The 21533-nt window shown below is 39.0% G+C and overlaps 1 protein-coding gene across 1 annotated transcript in view; it reads right to left on the reverse strand.

The window, feature by feature from the left end:
* ncor2 (nuclear receptor corepressor 2) overlaps positions 1 to 21533 on the reverse strand; it is a 66814-nt gene that overhangs the window by 36947 nt on the left and 8334 nt on the right. Inside the window, exons 2-3 of the mRNA XM_055161279.1 lie at positions 10470 to 10662; positions 8681 to 8796 (exon numbers count right to left, since the gene is read on the reverse strand). Of these exons, the coding sequence (XP_055017254.1) occupies positions 8681 to 8796; positions 10470 to 10571 (218 nt within the window). The 5' untranslated portion in view covers positions 10572 to 10662. The remainder of the gene's footprint in view (positions 1 to 8680; positions 8797 to 10469; positions 10663 to 21533) is intronic.

Consider the following 21533-nt stretch of genomic DNA (forward strand, 5'->3'; position numbering starts at 1 on the left):
GGGACTGATGAGAAGAGGAACTGGAAACAGGCCAAAAATATCTTTGAAAATGTACGCAACAAGCCTTTATGTCTCTTTATATGGCCGACTAGCACGCAAGCTAAGAGACAGAGCTGTACTGCACAGAGATGGGACTGCCATTAAGAAATGTATGCCTTATAAAACATTGGATCGGCACAAAATACCACAATTATTTTCATTGTACTTTGGTTTTGCATCAAACTAAATATAGCTTATAAGTGTGATCTTCAGTTAAATTATTAAGGATGCCGATGTATTGGTGGAAATATCTATGAAATTTTAATAACAGCCAATATCTGTAAAATGTTTTAATACATCAGTCAATTTATTCTACAATTTTTAGTGATTCCAGATAGAAGAACAATCAAGCACAAGAAGTGGCCGAATGTTTACATCAATATTAAAAAAATATATATTTGAAACAATAAGACAATACATTGTTACTGATTGTAAAATATTGAAATATTGATATAAAGACAAATATCAGTAGCTAGTTTGTCTGTATCTGTGTCAGATGGATTGTGTGATTTTTTTGTAATCAACTTATTTTTTATGTTTGTTCATGTAACCTGTATGAGCTGTACTCCAGAATTCCTAAAATACTTGTTACGAGCAGGGGATCAAGAGCTGTGTGAAGGGAACCCCTCAACAGGCAGCTCTGAGGCTCAATGTAACTTTCCATCTTTTCTTACACACTGGTCTGTTAATCTGCTGAAAATATATCTTATATATATCTATGTCTCAGTCTGTGCTTCTTCAGTATCTATGGAAAAAGTACTGGAGGTGTGCTGCCTCTCCTGCGCCACAACTGGTAAAATAAAAATTAGACAAAACAAGGGACTTGTGACCTGATAAATTTGGTAGAGGATTGTGGATGCTATTGCTATTGCCATGGTCTATAAGAGGTTTAGGTTGAAAAGGATAACAAATAGTCTTTTATTGAAACAGGGACAGTAAAAAGGAAATGTTGGAGAGAGTGACTGATGATTTCTAGTACTCTAATAATCTAGTACTACTGTCTCTGTACAAATAGTTATTGCGTGAACTGCCGGAATTTTGTTGGTAGAGTTTGGGTCATATATGTGGTCACATCATCATCACCAGTGCCACACAGTGCGTCCCCTTAAAACTGAGTAATCGCTCTGCAGAGCCTGGCTTTGGTTGACAGACAATTTCTTTTCAACTACAGCTAATACAGTTACTATGTCTTTGACATAGACTTCACAGTAGAGGCATTTGACAAACTAGACAAATAACAACATCCTCAATTGTCTTAACATAGGGCTTTCATTTAAAACACATTTTTATCTCAAACCCTTGAACATGTGCTACAGGTATTTTACATTTTCCTGAACAAAGTGCAGGAGATAAATGACAGATTTAGTAAAATTATCATTTGTGTCGCACGTAAAAGGTTCCCACTCAAATGAAAGAACCCTGTTTACTAGTCCCTGTGTGTCTTGTTTTGCTTTGCAGCTTGGTCTCTCTTTTCTGGAGTAGCCCTGGTGATTTCAGACAGATGGAAGAAGGCGGAGTGCTTGGGAGTTTGCCTGGAGAAAGGAGGAGGATGGGGCCAATAACTACAGCACAGTGGCTCACCACTGATTACACTGCTGTGGCTGCCTGACCTTCAATTACTTTGAATTTACCCCATTGTTCCTTTCCTTCCTTTTCCACTCAACAAGGTGTGAATGAGAACATGTCTTTTGTTTGTTAAACACTGTTTATTTCTAAAGTCTGTCACACACAAACTTTCCAAAATGCAAAGTATCAACAGACACTGTCTGTCCAAGCCTTAATTGGACAATATGTAATAAATTAGGAACATGTGCGCAGCAGTCAGAAACCCATGACCAACAATTCCCACACAGTGCCTTGGAGTCAAGGTATGTCTGACACTAAAGGGTCAGTCTGTATGAAATCAGCCATTTTCAAGGAATCTCCCCTATGAGCCATCTCAGATTTGGCTGAAAAAAAATTCAAAAAATTTCTAAAATCACCAAATGAAAGAATCTGAAATTTTAGCCCAATCCCTTGAGTCATTCCTGAGTTATGGCTCGTTGAAATTTTGGGGCCATGCTCACTTTTTCTGAAGCCTTAATTTATAACCATGTTTGAGAGTAGGGATGGGCATTCGATGAAATTTTCTTAATCGATCGTCGGAAGAATTAACGATCGATTATCGATTAATCATTAACGTTTTTATATTAAAATGATCATCATTATTATTACTATCTGCACTACTAATCTGCATAAATAAATTCAACTTTACGACATATAAACCGTAACGACTCTAGAGCCACATCAATCCGTTTGAAATTATAACGTGTTTAATGCAGTTTGGCGCAACTCTCACAGAAACGAAACTTAAAACTGCATCGGTCATTTGCATAAACTCAGCGAAGATAAAACTCCAGCTCTTGTGTCGCTGATGCGGTCAACTTCTGTCGGATTAAAAGACATGACTCAGGTGAATACAGGTTAGTGTGACCAGATTTGCGTTGGTCAAAACCAGGACACCGTACAGGGGCCGGAGGTGGGGACTTGTCATCGACATTGAGCGACTCTCACCTGGCAAAACTTTTTCCCACTGGACACCGAAACACATGTTCCTGCTTTGTTCACTGTGCACATGGCCTCACACTTGTCCCGAACGCAACGGAAAGCGTGGAATTTCTTGTACAAATCATCGTTAAATAGGCATTTGTGCTTCGGTACGCTGCAGACTGACCGACTGTTTGTGTCTGCTCGCTCCTTCTGAGTGCAGAGAGCTACATGTACGGACCCCTGTTTGGTCACGCTACGCACAGCAACCTACATTCGGTTTGTCGATTAAAATGAACGTAATCGATGAAATTCTTAATGATCAATTATCGATTAATCGATTAATCATGCCCATCCCTATTTGAGAGACCATCATTTCATAAAAAAATGAGTTAGGAAGCTGAAAATGTGTATTATTGTAGATTCTTGGTCATAGATTCTGAATCTGTTGTCAAATATCTTAATTGAGGGGGGTGCTGTGGGCCCATAAAATCTCACATTTGGTTGCCACTCAATTTTCCGAGATCTATTTACTCCAAGCAGATATTTACAAACTAACTGTTGAACCTGAATATATGAGAGAATGACCATTTCTGACAACAATCTCATACTTTTCTGAGCTTTCATGTGGATGATGTAGAGCCCCAAATATGGTCACAGACCAAATGTGATCTTTTTGGTCCCTTCTTTGGACCCTTGGTTCCCCATGTGGGCACAGTTAGATGTTGATCAAATTTTTATCTGAGAAACTTTGGCACATTCTGATTAGTTTAAAGTAATAAAAACATGTACTATTAGACTGAGAATAATTCCAAGGAATACTTTCAGAAAAAGTCCTGACGGCAAATTTGAGGAAAAGTCGGTAAACATGCTTTTTCCCATTATTTGAGGGTACTGATTCCAAATATCTTTTTTACCAAGCTCAATTTTGAGTTTTAAGAATGCTTATTAGCATAATAGCATAGACACCAGGCTAATCAAAATAAAGTTCTCTTTAATTGAATGGATTCATAAAAAGTCCAGAAAACAAATACCAGTATACTGTATATATATATATCAGATAAATATTATAACTAAGATAGAAGTCACCACATGACCCCTAATTAGCATACTGAAATAAAAACAAGGCTATACTACAGCTTTTTAAAGATAGCGTCCTTCATTTTTTTCATTTGATGAGCAGAAATGAAACTAATTCCTGATTCAGATTTCTACTAGGTTTGGATTCTAGGTGACTGCTCATTTTTATTTCTAGAAGTCATTTATCTCTGTTTGCTATCGACAGCTTTCATTCTTTATTGAGAATATAAGATACGGTTATGTATTATATCACAACATTTCAGTAAATGCTGCGAGCAGGCTAAGTGTCTTGCCCAAGGACACAACAGCATTCACCTGTGGGAGGTGGAATCACACCCCTAACCTGTGGGTCAGTGGATCTAACCACTCTACCAATGATGTTTATGTCGAGAGCGGGATTCGAACTGCCAACCTTCGGATCAGTGGAAGAACGCTCTGACCAACTGAGCTACTGCTGCAAAGATGCAAGAGCCACTCTTTTTTTTCAGATGTCAGGGACCTGAAGTTCTACCCCCTAAAGTGCTGCTCATGGCCTATTAGAAGAGCACATTACCAAGCTCTAGTACAGAGACAATCGAACAGAACAAATCCAGTTCTGCCAGCTGTAGAACTGTAATGAAACGTAATCAGTGGAAACCTGGAACCCCAAACTGATGCAATCCCAGAAACCTGCAACTTGATCGTTACCTGCAGATGCAAGTATGACTGTAAGACAAGCAAGTGCAGTTGTCACAGTGCTGGCCTGTTCTGCATAAATGGCTACAAATGTCAAAGTATTCCAGATCATTCATGCCAGAATGCTGCCAGTACAGACTAAGAATACAGCCATAATTAAAGTAAGCTAGCACTTCTTTCTCTAAACTCCTTATCTCACACAATAAACACAACATAAAAGAACACACATAAGAGTCCTGAGTATTTTAAGTCTCTGGATGTTGTGGGTCTTGGCTGACACGTCTCTGCAGCGTCACGTGGCGGTCAGGGACCGGACTGGCAGACAGGGGTGGTGGTCCTTCTGTATAAGAAGGTGGGACCGGAGGATGTGTTCCAACTCCAGGGGAATCACACTCCTCAGCCTCCCTGATAAGGTCTATGCCAGGGACTGGAGAGGAGAATCCGGCCAGTAGTAGAACCTCGGATCCAGGAGGAGCAGTGTGGTTTTCGTCCTGGCCATGGAAAACTGGACCAGCTCTACACGTGTCTGATGTTGTCCTGATGGCTTCATCAGACCAGGACCTGCAGCACTGGGGTGGTTTGCAGCTGAGTGTGAAGCGGCTGGGATGACGAGCAGCTCTTCCAAATCTGAGGCTCCAGGCCCCGGATAAGCGGAAGAACATAGATGGATGAATGGATGGATAATATATTCATAAGTTATATATATATTATTAATATGCAAATTAGAAGGATTAGAACTCAAAATCCAGCTTGGGTAAACAAAATATTCTGAATAAGCAATCTCAAATTATGGGGAAAAAAAACAAAAAAAAGGTCTACAGATTTTTCCTCAAATTTGCCGTTTGGACTTCTCTTCTGTGAAAATAATCCTAGTCTATATTAACTTCCTTCATTTCAAATGAAATTTTTGAAAATGAGCTCTCATGGGTCATTTTTGGTGGAGCTTAGGTACTTTTCCACCTGTGAGACAGGTTCAATTACCTTTATTAGACTTAAAAACTAGTTGTTTGTTATAAGGGGAGACAATTGGAGTTTATTTGTGGTACATTGCTTGGAAAAGTGCCATTAATCCTTTGAGAAAATTCAACTCTGTACAAAATTATGAAAAAAGGTTTGTTTGCATTGTTTATTCTATCTTTATTTGAGGAAGATAATTTGCTATCTCACAAAGAAACAGCTTTTCATAAGTAAAGCAACAAAAGTTAAGGTAGTATTCATGGAAACTGATTGGAAACTGATCAAAGGCAAAGTCTCTGATTCTATAACCATGGCTTTCAGTATGTGTGTATGTCAATATGTGTAAAATGTTTGCACAAAATATTACTAGAAGGCAGTAACATTAACAAGGAAAAAATTGATACTGACAAAAAAGTTACCAAAATACAGTAATCTGATCTGCTATTTGTTCAACTGCTAGAAATTACATTTTAAAAATTCAGTGTGAAAAACAACCTCAGCGGAAAATACCAACATACTGGAAAAAAGTGTCCACTTTGGTGCCTTTGCCACCTACATGTAGATCATCTGTATTGGTATCTTGCACATTCAAGTGTTCCTAACTACTAATGAACTTTGGAAGTAATGTTTGGATCCTGTCATAATCTGCAGTGTCAAGGAGGTAATTTTGTGCTCTTCTTCCCTGAACTTCTGGTGCCTTAATACAACAGATTATGTGATGAAACGGGACCCAACATGGTTGCCGATGTTCAGGAGGCCAGATGAGGGTTCTGTCGTCTCCATTCATGAATCTCGCATAGACATCACCATGTTCATCTGAACACACTTCCCAATGAACCACCTCATGTCATAAATACATGCACTGTTTTGACCTGGCTGGTCCAGAGAGATATCTGGCACAATCTCATTTTGTATTTCAGAAACTGACACTTCAGTACATAAATTATCTTGAGATATTCTCCTCATTTCTAATTTACCATTTGACAGCAGAATGAAAGTGTGGTGTGATCTAGTACCATTCACAGCCTTTTCCTTGCTATAACGCTCTTTAAAAGTTGTATAGAGGATTTTTTAAGGGAAGAGAAATACAGCCACAGTCCTTTTTCAAATGTTGTGCATGCCTGACACCACCTTCCTCCTCCACAGCTCCCTCAGTAGAAACATCTCCTCCTGCCTCCTGACTCTAGAAATCACGCTTGTTTACAGCCGTGCGTGTTCAGAATTACTGTTGAAGTGACCTGTGTAGAAAGAATTTAGCGACTGACACATCAGTTTTTAGGCCCTTCGTCTGCTTCAGTCACACCATTACTGGAAGGAATCTCCAAGAATCACCCCAGTTTGGTTTTGCTCCTTTTCCCCTTCTCTTCATCTTTCAGCGACCTCAAAAACTGACTTTCTTTTGCAACAAACTGGTCGTGGATTCTCGTCCGCAATCGCAACAAACTTTGTGCGAATTGCGCAAAAGCTACAGTTTAAAAAAGCCTCTAAGAACCGCTGAATAAACCATGTAATCCCAGTGCGCCGATGAGTCAATTACACTAGAAACATAGGGAGTTTGATTGACAGCCTAACAGCCAATAGAAAATGAGGGAGCCTCGTTTTCTATTGGCTGATGTTTATCTGGCTTCACTACGTCCACAGTTGATGGATTTTCATTCTTTTTTTTTGGTCATTATAATTACAAAGCTGCTGTGTCTCTGTAATGGTATTTTAAACTTTCATTGACAGTTTGAAACAAAAAAAAAATCCTCCATACAACCTTTAAGTTTGAAAGTAAGTTCATGGTTTGTAATGTCTTTAGAGCTTGTAAAGAAAAACTTTACATTATTTATGTTTTGTGAAGCCCACTCAAACATCTGGAGTGCAGTCAATATTTGATTGCTGTCAGTTGCCTGTAGACTGGCCCTTGCAACCAAGCCTATTACTGTGCCAAAACCATCACAATGTAGGCACAAATAATCTCCAATTGTCTTCCCTTATAACAAGCACATAGTGTTTAAGGCTATTAAAGGTAACTGAACCTTTCTAGTAGGTGGAAAAGTACCTAAGCTCCACCAATAATGACCCATGAGAGCTCATTTTCAAAAATTCTGTTTGAAATGAATGAAGTTAATAGTAGATTGGGTACATTAAACTAATCAGAATATGCCAAAGTTTCTCAGTTAAAAAATTTATCAACATCTAGCTGTGCCCACATGAGGAACCGAGGGTCCAAACAAGGGGCCAAAAAGATCATTTGGTCTGTGACCACATTTGGGGCTCTACATCATCCACATGAAAGCTCAGAAAAGTGTGAGATTGTTGTCAGAAATGGTCATTCTCTCATATGTTCAGGTTCAACAGTTAGTTTGTAAATATCTGCTTGGAGTAAATAGATCTTGGACCTCAAAAATTGGAAAAAAAAAATTAACCAGCAACCAAATGTGAGAATTTGTGGACTCACAGTACCCCCTGTAATAAAGACACCCAATATTTGACAACAGATTCAGAATCTATGACCAGAGAATCTACAATAATACACATTTTCAGCTTCATAGCTCTATTTTTTATGAAGGTATTGTCTCTCAAACATGGTTATAAATTAAGGCTTCAGAAAAAGTGAGCATGGCCCCAAAATTTCAACGGGCCATAATTCAGGAACGACTCAAGGGATTGACCTAAAATTTGAGATTCTTTTATTTGGTCATTTCAGAAATTTTTAAAAAAATTTTCAGCCAAATCTGAGATGGCTCATAGGGGAGGGCGGCTGATTTCATATGGACTGACCCTAAAGCCATTTAAAATCACACGTGTGCTAGTTAAGCATTTAAACAATGAGAATTACAAATCAGTGTCAGTAAAACCAAATCCACATCTGCCTTCAGCTTCAGAAAATAGTTTCTTCTGAGAATCATACAAAATGCATGTCATACAAATCAAATATTCATAAGTACTTATCAAGACCTATCCTCAAAAAAGAAAGGCTGTATAAATAATACACCAGTTGAGAAGGTACATGACCTGAGTCTGCAGGAGAAAATATAAAGCACACAATATGTTGGTTCCACATCTTCCTGTATTGAAAACAGCTCCTTTGGCCCACAAAGCTTTAAAATACAACATCACACAGAGAAGCAGGCACCAATTACATAAGGACTGCTCTGGGGTTATGTCAGAGAGATAAAGCTGCTGAGAAGGGCCACACTTTAGGCTTTCATATAAACAGCCATGAGACAATACATATAGTATAATACAAGTTTAGGCACAATTTTAATGGTCATAATTAGTCAACAGCAAGAGCTACACGCAATGCAATGTCCTCTAAAAAGGCAAACATGATATTCATGGAGTCTTGTGCATAAAACATGGTCATGCTTCTGTCTTCTATAAACCAAATGTCCATAGAGGCTGTAACAGCTCATACCTCTCAATCCCCGGCTGAAACTCTGACAGCAGTGAGGGTCGGCGGCGATGAGGTTGTCCCAGATGAGAGCTGTAATCCCGAGCATGATGACCATGATAGTCCACCAGCCCCACTTCCTATAAAGCAAACAACAAAATGTGTCAAATATACAAAACATGTTTCGGGATTGAAAAACTGTCCGTCTTATCTGTGCAGCATATGGTCATTTTTTAAGTAATACACACAGCATTAACATCAAGAAGTGGGAGATAACCCGCTAATATGAGAGGAAGATTTTTATGCAACTTTGGGGAATTTTATTTTCACCACGAGAACATAACGGAACAACGTGAGGTCAGGGGGTGATTCCTGCTTCAAGTCCAGACGGCACTGCCTCTGCTCAGACTCAACATAATCTGGATAATTAGTAGTTGTGACAGGAAACAATGGAAAAGAACCATTATGGGCCTGCACTGACAACATGAACTTTCTACTTGAACATCTAATGAGGGGGAGCTACTGTGTGCACAACACAGTGACCTAGGAATATTTCTGCAGGGGCCCAGCAGGAGGCTGAGGGGTCAGAGGTCAGGAATAATGCTATGTTTACAAAATACCACAGAAGACACTGCCAGACTCTAGCTTCAGATTTATTAACACTTTGTGTGCTGGGTTTGCAAGGGCTAAGCATCTGCCATACTGTGGCATACACTTAATTAAAAAAAAACTGTCGCAACTGGGAAGATGTCCCTACAATTATTAATGATTTCATAAGATCGTAAAACATCTATGCACTAATAATGTTGCAATACACTGCGAAACCCTGGGGGTATTCCAATGTGACGTAACTGGTATAAAAAGAAACTACTTTAGTTTCTTGTACGAATCATCGTTAAATACGCATTTGTGCTTCGGTACGCTGCAGACTGACCGACTGTTTGTGTCTGCTCGCTCCTTCTGAGTGCAGAGAGCTACATGTACGGACCCCTGTTTGGTCACGCTACGCACAGCAACCTACATTCGGTTTGTCGATTAAAATTAACGTAATCGATGAAATTCTTAATGATCAATTATCGAATAATCGATTAATCATGCCCGCCCCTACGATAATGTAGGATACATAAAGGAGAAATTAAATTCTGTCAACTGGACAAAAGTTTTTTTGATCAAATACATTTTGCAGCTCAGCTGTTTCTTCAGTTTTGAAGAATCAACTTGGATGAGTTTGGATGAGCTGCAAAACGTACTCGATAAAAAAAAAAAAAAACATAACAAAACATTTGTCCAGTTGACAGAATTGAACTTCTCCTTTGCTATGGATCCTACCAGGACGACTGAGGGATTTCACAAACATAATGTCGGGTCCTAAAATAGTTACTAATTTGAGCAGGTATCAATCATAGAAATGCAAGATTCTGTTTTGAAAGGTCAAAATCTTGTATAGAATTACAAATGCTAGAAATTTTAAGAGTTCAATTATGGAGATGGTAAAGACGTCAGGAGTGTATAAGACTAGTATATCAATGCCCCTGTTCATTGATAAGTACAGTATTGTTAAAGATAAGCTTTTTCTTTAGTATGAAAATTGAGTTTAAATTAAATAGTTTAGTATACAAAACTTGAATTAGTTCAATTTGATGAGCTACTTTGTTGATCCTGAGGGAAATTCAAGTTAACATGCATGTCAGTGCAAAATTTCAATAGAAAGGACATGAACTGAATCTCGTAAATTGCATAAACATATCTGGAGTACTCCACTGTACAGAACACCAATGCAAGGTGTTACACCGTGATCTGTGCCTGGACTCACCGTGTGTGCCCGCTGGAGCTGAAGAGGTAGAGAGGCGGGGTTGGACAGGTGCCTGGTATCCACTGTCCTCCGGCTCGGTGGCACGGACTGGTGGGAGGACATGCTGGCCCAGCCGCTTCCTCTACAGACAGGAAGTGGGAGTGGTTTCAGAGGAGGCGCCGCACATTATCGGCTGTTTCTCTTTGCCAGCGAACTGTGGAGATAGAGACTGAAAGTTAAGTAGAGCAAGATTAACACATCTTCTATATAGCTCGGTCCATCTGTACAGAAACAAAATGGCCCAAAGATTATTTGCATGGACAAAGCTGTCAAGAGATGAGATAAATTCATGATGAGCACAGGTGCTATAAGATTTGCTGTGGGTACTGCGGATGGCCCTAAGAAACAACAGTACAATAACAAACCACCTTCCACACCATAAAATGAAAACAGACTATTGTAGATATGGTTTACACTGTTAGTAAATGACCCATGGGCAAGACTCAAAAGAATACTGAAAATCATTATTGCAAGTTAACTAATAATAAAGCATCATTTGCATTGCTTGCGCCACCTTGGCTCAGGTCAGATTGGTGGGATCCAGCACCAGCCAAGGGTCTCCAAGTGAAAGCTCTGCTATGTGAGCAATTGACATCATCCAATCATAACAAATGTCTTTTTATCAAATAAAATTTAAACGTACCCAAATTATATGTTTCATCATAAGGCAGATCTCAAGAAGACACGTAGTAATTCCACATTTGTGGTGCTATAAGAGTGACCAAAGCTAGACAAAACTACTTCTGCTTTAATCAACAGCTTCTTTAGCATTTATTTCACTTTTCTGCGCCTTCATGCTGCGCTTAACGTGCAGTACAGTAACGTACAGTAATGTCATATAATACAGTGGGTTTGGCTTAAATTTGATGGATCCATAAACTAGAGGTGTCAAATTATCGTGTTAATTGCGATTAATTAATTACAGTCATATTTAGCGTGTTATGTTTTTTAATCGCGTTAATCTCATTTTTAATCTCTAACTCTACTGTTTCTGCGAGTTGCTTTATTATAAAATCTGTTTTTATGTGTTGTTGGGACAACACCACACACAAAAAAAACACATTTATACATTTTTTTATTTCGGTAATTCCACTCATTGCCGGAAACCCCCGCAAAACGCGCGCAGTAAGAGCAATGTAAACGTCATGTTCACGTTGGCGGCGTCAGTCGCACAGTGCACGAGGTCGAAGAGCCAGTAGAACAGAGGCAGCAGTGCACAGGTAAAAACGCATTCGTGTCTTGGAAATTCTTCTCCCGACGTGAAATATAAAAGAAAATAACAAATATAATATCGCCTACAACTTAAATGTCACTGGTGAAAACAGCCTGCACAGACTCATGATGTCTGCACTACTGTCCTATAGTGACCTGCCACATGAGGGGACACGAACACAAACACAAACACAAACACCTTCATCATCCTCATTAACCTGAGAACGCGCGGACCACATTTCCTTCCGTAGACACTGCGCGGACACCGACGTGCTCCCGTGAGCCGCGTGTGGATCGTGTTTTCTCGTGTCCGCTGCGTAAACCGCTCTTCCTCCTGTGCGCCTCTAAACCAGAACTAACACCAAGACTAAAACCGGGACTAACCCAGTCCAGGACTAAACCAGGACTAAACCAGGACTAAACCAGGACTAAACCAGGACTAAAACCAGGACTAAACCAGGACTAAACCAGGACTAAAACCAGAACTAAAACCAGAACTAAAACCAGGTCTAAACCAGGACTAAACCAGAACTAACACCAGGATTAAAACCAGGATTAATCCATTCCAGGACTAAAGTAGGACTAAAGTAGGACTAAAGCAGGTCTAAACCAGGACTAAAACCAGTGATCTCATATATAAAGCATTTCTCTATCAATAATATTTTTAATATGGTTAAGGAAAAACTGGACTTTTTATTGTCTTTAAGTAGACAAAAGTTATTATGTTCAGATTTCCTCATCTTTGCTACTTTACAGCAAACAGTTTCTTATTCATGGAGACTTGGGCTCAACAGCCAATCTGGAGAGATTTGTTAAACAATAAATTACTTTATAAAGTCACTTTTTTAATCTATATCAGTCTTTTGATCTGCCACAATAATGTAATAATGAATTTAAATGAAAATACCTCAAATTGAAGGCTTTTCTCAGCAATTTTTAGGTGAGATTAAAATGAGATTAATTAGATTAATTAATTACAGATCATAATTAATTAATCTCTCAATTTTTTTAATCGCATGACAGCACTATAAACATAAAACAGGTGTTGCTTATGGACACTAAAATATGGGGGCTTATCACAAGATCAAGTATACAGTGAGAAATTAAAATAATCTTATATCTGAATTATGAGGTCTTGTTATCCTGTCTTAGTTCTTTCTTTTCAAGTCACGTAATTTGGTTGTGTAGCCACGTCTTCACTAAAGCAATCTGGGAGCTGTACCGGACTAGATTTCTCTGGATGTTAAGACCCCTCAAACAGGCTGGTATGGTTTACTTTAGACAGAGGAGACACTTTGGAGCAATGGAAATAAGGCTTAAATAGATTATTTTCGAGGAGCCTTTGGCAAAACACTGTCCTGAGACAATTCAGGTTTCAGTTGTGTGAGCAAGTTAAACATGTGATAATGCAGCAATGGAAGGAGAATACTACAGTAAGTTAAAAAACAAGGGATGGAGATTAACGATAAAGCTGTATTATTTTTACACACATGTAGTACACAGGGATGCCAAAATACTGACATATTATGATACTTAACTTATATTAGAGGTTGCTGTATCAATATACTATACGCATTTCACAAAACTAAGTTGTGGCGGGACAACAAATTCCTTCCTTATTTAGAGAAAGTAAGGTCATTCTAGTCAAGTGGAATATTCACAGTTTTGATTAATTAAATGATTCCTTAAACAGAATGTGCATGTAGTAGTTTAACAAACAAATACTGTAAAAACATTTTCCACTTTAAAAAACTATGATATATGCAGAATGTGCAATGTAATGATCATCATATGTATCAAAAATGCCACAGTGAGCGTTGTATTGTGTATTGTATTGTATTCCCAACCCTAAATTTCAATAAGAGTACTAAAATGTTATTATAGTCCCAGTATTATCTTGAAAACCTGCACTTTCAGGAGCTTTGAATGTTGAATCCTAAATAAACATTGCTATCATAGTAGTTCAAAATGCCCTTAATACTGTATTCTATTCCCAGTAACACAAACAAAACTAGTCACTTGATATGACACTTATGCAAGTGCTTTACAATAGTATCATAGTGTAAACATTTACAGGAAAACCGACCCTGCACGTGGTTACGAATGTCAAGGACCTGCTGAAACCCATCTTTGGCTGCACATTATTAAGCAGGCCATACAGTGATGTCATACTGGTGTCCAACCAAAAGAGCAGAGCATCGAAAAATGAGAGATCCTCTTTGATAAGCATCCAGGGGACCGGAGAGGGTGTCCTGGGGGAGGGAGAAAAACAACTCTGAAGGCAATCACAAGATCTGTTAAGGACAAAAACCTGAATCAAGATGAGGAGGCAAACACAATGAGGGAGCTTTGACATGAGCTCTGAGGCGCATGAGGCCTTAAACACATGCGCTGGCACTGCTACAGACACCCACAGGCAACACAGGCAAGTCCATGGCCCGCTGCCAACAATCCACGAACTCACTCACCTCTCTCCCCCCTCTCCCTCTCCTTTGCGAGCTTATAGGGACGTCTCCAAAAGCGGGCCTCAGCTTAAAGCACACTGAGCCAATATTTCATTCTCTAGAAGACCCCCACCCCTTCTTCACTCCATTTTAGGCTGGGTTGTGGAAATACTAGCAGAGCGGTGTACACAGAGACAGAGAACTCAGTGCATGCCAAAGCAGGAGACTTCAAGCAACGGCTAAATTCGACTGAAATAAACATTCAATCAAACCTGTCGAGGGTGTTCTTAGACAGTTTGTGGAGGCGTTGTGGCTGGTCCAATGCAATGGTAAGGACTGAATCAACAACAAGAATTTCACAGATAGATTGAGCCTTGAGGTAATAAATGAAAACAATCCAACTTGAAATCTGACTATTAATATAAAATCATGCCAATTTTAACTTGACTGTAAAAAACACATGAAGGGTACAATCAATCAGCAAGGTGTAGATTCTTTGGGTGGCAAATCCAGAATGAGAGATCTCAAAGTATTTTTTTTACACATGGATAACAGTTTGGTCGCCACACCCTGTTACGTCTTGAGCCTGATCAAACATGAACAGGAAATCAAATTATTATATTTTTTTTTTTTTCAGTGATGCATGTGAAACAAAGGAGCTCATTGGTCATGGTCACGTATCATTTACAGATTAAATCAAATTTCTCTCACTTCAAATTAACAGAGTTTAGTGCTTTGCTCATTTATTCCACAAAGACATGCAATGTTTTTCAGTCCCCTGTGATATTTTTTTTTCTTTTTTCTTTCCTCTTAAGCTGCCATATTTATTTTGATATGGACGGACCACACATGATCCTGACTGGCTAAGCCACCTGTCGATCCACCTGCCACCTGCCCATCTGAAAAAAATGACCAGACTGACATCTTCCACTGTGAGAAGTGTGCATTCTGGATTCCAGGAAAACAGATTCTATCTTGAAATAATAAAGTAACTCAGATCAGAAACAGATTCATATTTTGTTCGAATCCCCACCAACAATGTTCACTATCTGCATCATTTGGTCTATTACTGCCTTTTCCTAACACTGGAAAATACAATCCAATATAACTTCTCTCCAATAAACCCACACTATTAAGAAACATTTCCCAACTGTGGACTGTAAAGCTAGCTATAGAAATGAGTCAAAACACAAGCTAAACTTACATAACTAACATAAATTTGAAGCTTTATGACAAGACAGTTCATAATTTAAAATTCAACAGTGCCGGGTCATTTTGAAGGTTTGATGACAGTTCCTCTGAAGCAGATGTGAAAAAGACACTGTGATGTGTATACTGTAAACTTTGGCGATAGAAGAGTATAAAGCGTCCCGGATGATGGGAGGATGAAGGAGGGGGGCTGCTAGGACTCAGCCCCGAGGAATGTGACACCCTGTCAGCTCCCATAAGGATTTATCTCCCTGGAGCCTCATTACCCAAGTGCCCGGGACAAGGAGACCCAAGCACCTAACTGTATACACAAAACACAAGCATAATTCACAATTAAATGTAGGGATGCACTGACACCACATAAAAGATTTTCATAATGTTGCCTACTTTTTATACTTTAGAATACTTCTTTGGGGGGTTGTTTCAATTATCTACTAAAATCACTAAATATAATAAGTATACTTCATATCTAGGCCTGTTAATAATAACATATCGACTTAACGTTCAATTTATGTAAGGTAGAACAATATTTTTTGGGGTCAGTGTTTATCGTGTGTTCATTTCCTTTGCACTACTGGGAAATTTGTGTTTATTTTTTGATTATAAGATAATGATATGATGATGTTGTAAAAGTTTGCATAAGTAATGAGTCAGACATATTATTCCAAACTAATAACTGTATGTGCATCATTCTGCTTTTTATTTATTGCAGTGAGTGTGTTTTAACCAAATTTTACATTTAGAATATTTTTTGGGGATAATTCTAGTACTTTGGCTAGTCCCCCGTCTGTCCCTACAGATGTGAATATTATGTGCAAATGGATGCATGTTAATCCTAGACACCAGGGTTCTCTTTTTCCCACTGGGGTTGATGCATGCACAAGCAAAGAATTGTCAGCACTACCTAGTGACGTTAGCCTGTTGCTATCGTAATAAACACAAGCAATGGGCTGATATCAAAGGTAAACTATTCAATTCAGTAACACTTCATTTATCTTTGCTTTATCCAAGAAAACATTTAAGGATTACGTGATTAAATTAAAGAAAAAAATCTGAGCTTTAATGTGCAAAACAGGTAATGAACGCTCTTGATGGCCAACTTCTCACTTCTCAGTGGCTCTTGCTCAGCTGAGGTTTTAAATAACACACAGAAAGCTTAAGTAGTATTGATTCTTTGTATCGGCACAATAATGCAACTAGGGATGGTCCGAAGCTAATAACCAATATATAGCTCATTAAATCTGCTTCCGTAAGGACCACAAATTGTTAAGATATAGTTCAAAAATAAACTTTTTGCTTTTGTAAATAATAATGCATTATATTAATCTGGGATTAAAATAATTTATTGCATACAGCCATATTTACTCATTAGTTAGATACAGATATGTGATACTGCTATTTAAGTCTCTAACTACAGATCATTGTCCTTTATATTGTAGGAAACTGTTTAACCCAATGTTTAAGCATGCACCAAGTCAAGATAAGGGCATCACTGCATGCTGATAGAAATCCCCTCACAGCAAAGGTGCATGTTTTCACATTTTTTCCACGAACATGATTAACGCTGTGCATAATAACATTATTTATATCTTAAAAAATCTATGTGCATCAAAAATTATGACTGAATATTAGAAAAGGCATAATATGGCCTGACATAAACAGCTAAGTATTTTGCACAGGACACTCCTAGCAGAGAGAACTAAATTAAACACATGAGAAAAGCTGAAACAGTGCAAAGCTCAACACTTAGAAAACTGCCCTGTTTCTGAGGAACATGCAGACACATTATAAACAAGAGAAAAAAAAAGCATGTGGTGTCCTGGAAAATGAGACTGATGCGTGTATGATGTAAGAAGAGTAAAAAATAGATTGTTGAAAATAACTCAAAATGTTTCCCTTTGAGCAGATGAGAAATCCAGCCACAGCTCGTCTGTTGCATCAGCTCCAGCTCTGAGCCCCGGGCTGTTTTACACCAACAATAGTTTGTTCAGAGTTTCAGAGAGCTGAGAACATTTCCTCTTTGGATTTTTGCTGACACATTGTCACCCAAATTGGGTTTAAAAACACACCAATATATATGTTCAACAAGCCTCGGTCTATTCAATCTGTAACAACACATGGAAATAGCTACATCATATTTAGTGTAAATGAATTACTACAATTAGATATAAAAGATAAATTGCAATCAAAACAAATATAATTCAGCACTCACTCATAAATTTGTAAATCTCAACAGCAGCATCATGACCTCTACAAAGAACTATAGTGCCTTCTCTATGGGTCTTAATCTCATTCATCTCAGCACCTCCCGATTAAGCAGTGGGTCCCAACAATCGTTTTCATAAAGCTGATAGATTTCCACCAAAGGAGGACCTTGTTTTCTGCAGACAAAATCTATATTTATCTGGGAATCTAGACACATTTTATTCTGATAGACAGTGATCTCCAACAGTGCACCTGTAAATATGTTATCAAGCCCAATCAGCTGTGCTATGCACCCTCCATGATCACCAGTTCAAGGGAATCCTGGCTCGAGCATCACCCTGACTTGAGCGTCCCCCTGGCTTGAAAGTCCCAGCTCAAGTGTCCCATTCTCTCTGCAGGAACGTCCCACTCCTCCTTCCGGGTGCGCCTTCTCTTGGGCGGCACACAGGTACCTGCTGTGCCCAGAAGAGGGGGGACCTTCTCGCCAGCCTGTAGTAGGGCGCATCAAGCACTGTGATACATTGAGTTAGAAAATTAGCAATCTATATCATAATAAAATGAAATAAGAATGTAGTGAGACTAAATGCCGGGCTTTGTTCATGTCATTTTACAGATCTTCCCGAAGTGGCACACATTATGAAATCGTATTTTAAATATTTTTTTCTTGTTCCTCCGATCTTAGCTCTAGTGGAAGTGTGGGACATGGAACTATAAACAAGAGGTGTTTCATGCCTGATCATCCAGTGGGGTGGAGTGGGCTGAGGGCGTGGTGTGGCATGTTCAGTGAATTGACAGAATCGTAAAAATAAATATCAAACTAGTCCACTGAAAAACAACCTGTAACATGCTCAAGACATGTACCCTCCCGACCGTCCAGATGCCCTCCCACAGCAGAGCAGAGCCCCTTGCTGCTCCCTGTATCAGCTCAGCACTGCTCTATAGTTTGGTTTGATCTGGATCTGTACAAAAGCTGCTAATTCACATGAGGCTGTTTACGGCGATGTCCTAAAGGGTTTTTTTGTTTTGTTTTTTTTACTGTGTCTGTGGTCCTAATGCTGCGATGTCGGATTTCCTCGCACCACATATGTCCTTTCTGCCATCAGCTCCATTTAATTTTGTGACCAAATTATACTCATTGTGCCACTTTGATTAGTTTAAAAAGTTAGTCGCCAGAAGGTAAGCTATCATCAGAACCGTAGAAAACTGGCCTCAGAGATCAGCACACACATTCACTGACAGCTCAGGGCTGTGACAGCGGAGCAGACACACGTCTGATATAGTGCACATGAGCACTGCTCTGTACATACACCTGCACATCCTGCTCTGTACGCTCATGGCGCATATCAGTCACTGGACTGCTGCGTAATGGCGTAATGGGAGGTAAACAAAAAGAGGAACGCAGAGAAAACTAAAAAGGTTGACATGTGTGCACATGTACGTGAGAGGGATGTACGTGCGCACAGTGTTTGTAACACAAACCCAGTCAGTTCTGTCACGGCCTATCCAAAATTCTGTATTCCTGCTACTGGTGCGTACTCACGTTGTGGGGCTCCAGAGCTGTTTTATTGTACGCACGCACGCACATGCACGCACACGCACGCACACACATGAGGTAAAGATTACAGAAATTACCCACACTGGCAGTGGTTTTAAATGCTACACCGGTCACAGAATGTTGTTGCTGTTGTTTATTTATTTATTTATTAATATGTACATAGATTAACTAATTTTGTTTCATAAAGGGTACAATTCAGAGGGACTTTCCAGCCAGGGGCACTTTCCAGCTGATTTCCTCAATGAACATGCCTTAATTATGTCTTCAAACACAATGCAGACATGTTCAAATCAAATATTGATCTTATAGATAACAATTAAAAATGCTGATTTATTTACAAAAACATTGGACATGATTGCCAAGTTGTTTATGTGATAAATGGGTGTTTTGGTTCTCCTAATTATCCAATCAGAAAGCAGAAGAACAATATGTGATATTGCAGTAAAGTTCAACAGCCATATTGAAATTTTGCAATATATTATATAAATATACAGTATAACATACTTTGAAGTTAGTTATGTGCTGTTGTTGTGTCCTTAGGCAAGATACTTGACCCACCTTGCCTAGTATGAGCTGGCTTCTCTCTATGGGCAAGTTATGTCCCATCACTTGCTGCTCAGAAGAGAGATGACATGAGACAGTAAATTCATGAGTGGTATCAACTCCTGGTATAGGGACCACGTTGACCAGTACAAGTAAAAGCATCTCGGATCAAGCAGATACCCAATACAGGAACGTGGTCTTTTAATTGGCCTGTTAATTGGCATTTAACAACTGGACTATGCTCTAGACCACACTTGTAGTTTCAGAGGATTGAGGACCATTAGAAATGACTAAATCTCAATTAAAATATTAATTTTAATTGCATGTGATTCTGTGTACGCTAAACAGTTAGTGGGAACAGACTGTTTTAAAGACAATATTCATAATCACATATATTTTCTGCCAACAGTAACCACAAAACAAATAGAGCAGAGCAGAAACAAAAAAAAAAAAAAAAAAAAAAAACAGAAAACAAAAGTCAGACTCTGCAGAAGGATAATAGAACCACCACTGTCTAAACTGCTCCTCACTGCTTCCTCATCACAGCTTACATAATATAAATTAACCATCTGATCTACTTTCACATATTCAGCATTCTCCAACACAAGATTCAGATCTACACTTCGTTGCTTGAAGTTTGTCAGATTGTAATATCTTTAACTGATACTCTGCCAGACAAAGTCTGTGCTTTCCTCATGTAGTGTACCAGAAGAATTCAGATTCAGTGTTGCTTAAGACACTGAACAAACTTCTCTCCTCTACGTCTCCTCTACTTCCTTTGAATAAATACTGGATAAATCCAGCTCTCCACCCCATTCCAAATAGCTCCCCAAAGGATGTAGGAATTATAAATATGACACAGAATAATTAAAACTTAATACTTATGTATATAATTTAGAGTTGTATCTTTGGTTTATGTTTATAGGCTTTTTACTGTACCTCATTTAAGGCTAGCCATCACCTATATTTAATTTCATGCAGCCTCTAAGGAGTAGTTCTCTCCCATTAATTCACCAGGGAAAAAAGGATGGAGGCCCTGATATATATTATTTCCAAAATCGAGACTGTAACAAATATGTTATTCAACACCACACACAATACTACAAGTTAAAGTTTAATTTGATACTAACAATCTATCCATCTATTGTGTGGCCCTGGATAAGAGTCCCCACCCCCTCCAGATGTGGTGGTGCGGTGCAGCTGGACACACACTCCAGAGTAAAGTAGTGAGATTGGATTTCATGTGCAGTGACTGTGTGTGAAATGGCATAAGGCCCTCCTCTCCCTCTGTGCAGTCTGACAGTCCTCTAACAGACTGATCAAGCCAACAGTCAGTCACTGTGGAGGCACCGGCACCACCAAACACACCATCTTTATAATATACACAAGCAGGGCTACCATAACCTGACAAGCCAAGCACAAAAGTCTTGTATTTTTTAGGAGCTCCCTCCACAGCATCTCAAAATACAACCAAATATTGAGAAACACACACATTTATGTTTTTATATTGCCTTGCAAAGGCCAGGGGTGTTCCTGAATGGTTTTCTGTGCAAATTGTATGCAGTGACTGAGACCCAGGCCTGGGTTTCTCCACAATGGTGCTGAGCTGGAGAAATTACTGTATTTTGGATCTCATATGTTTGCGTTGACACTGCAGGAGAAGGAGTGAATGAGAGTTAGGCTCATGAGGGAGACAAAGCTGAACAATCTCTATGAGGAATACTTGTGATTTCTTATTTGCCATATTGCCCAGCCAGAAGTGCATCACAACTTTTTTCTACCTATTGGAAGCACTGTGGCCTTGTTGCCAGGTCAGCAAAAACCAGTTGCTTTAACCATACATTACCTGCCCTTGGC

This window comes from Boleophthalmus pectinirostris, unplaced genomic scaffold (genome assembly GCF_026225935.1).
Source record: "Boleophthalmus pectinirostris isolate CB_2022bp ecotype Guang Dong unplaced genomic scaffold, ASM2622593v1 HiC_scaffold_4, whole genome shotgun sequence".
In the NCBI taxonomy this organism is placed as follows: domain Eukaryota; kingdom Metazoa; phylum Chordata; class Actinopteri; order Gobiiformes; family Gobiidae; genus Boleophthalmus; species Boleophthalmus pectinirostris.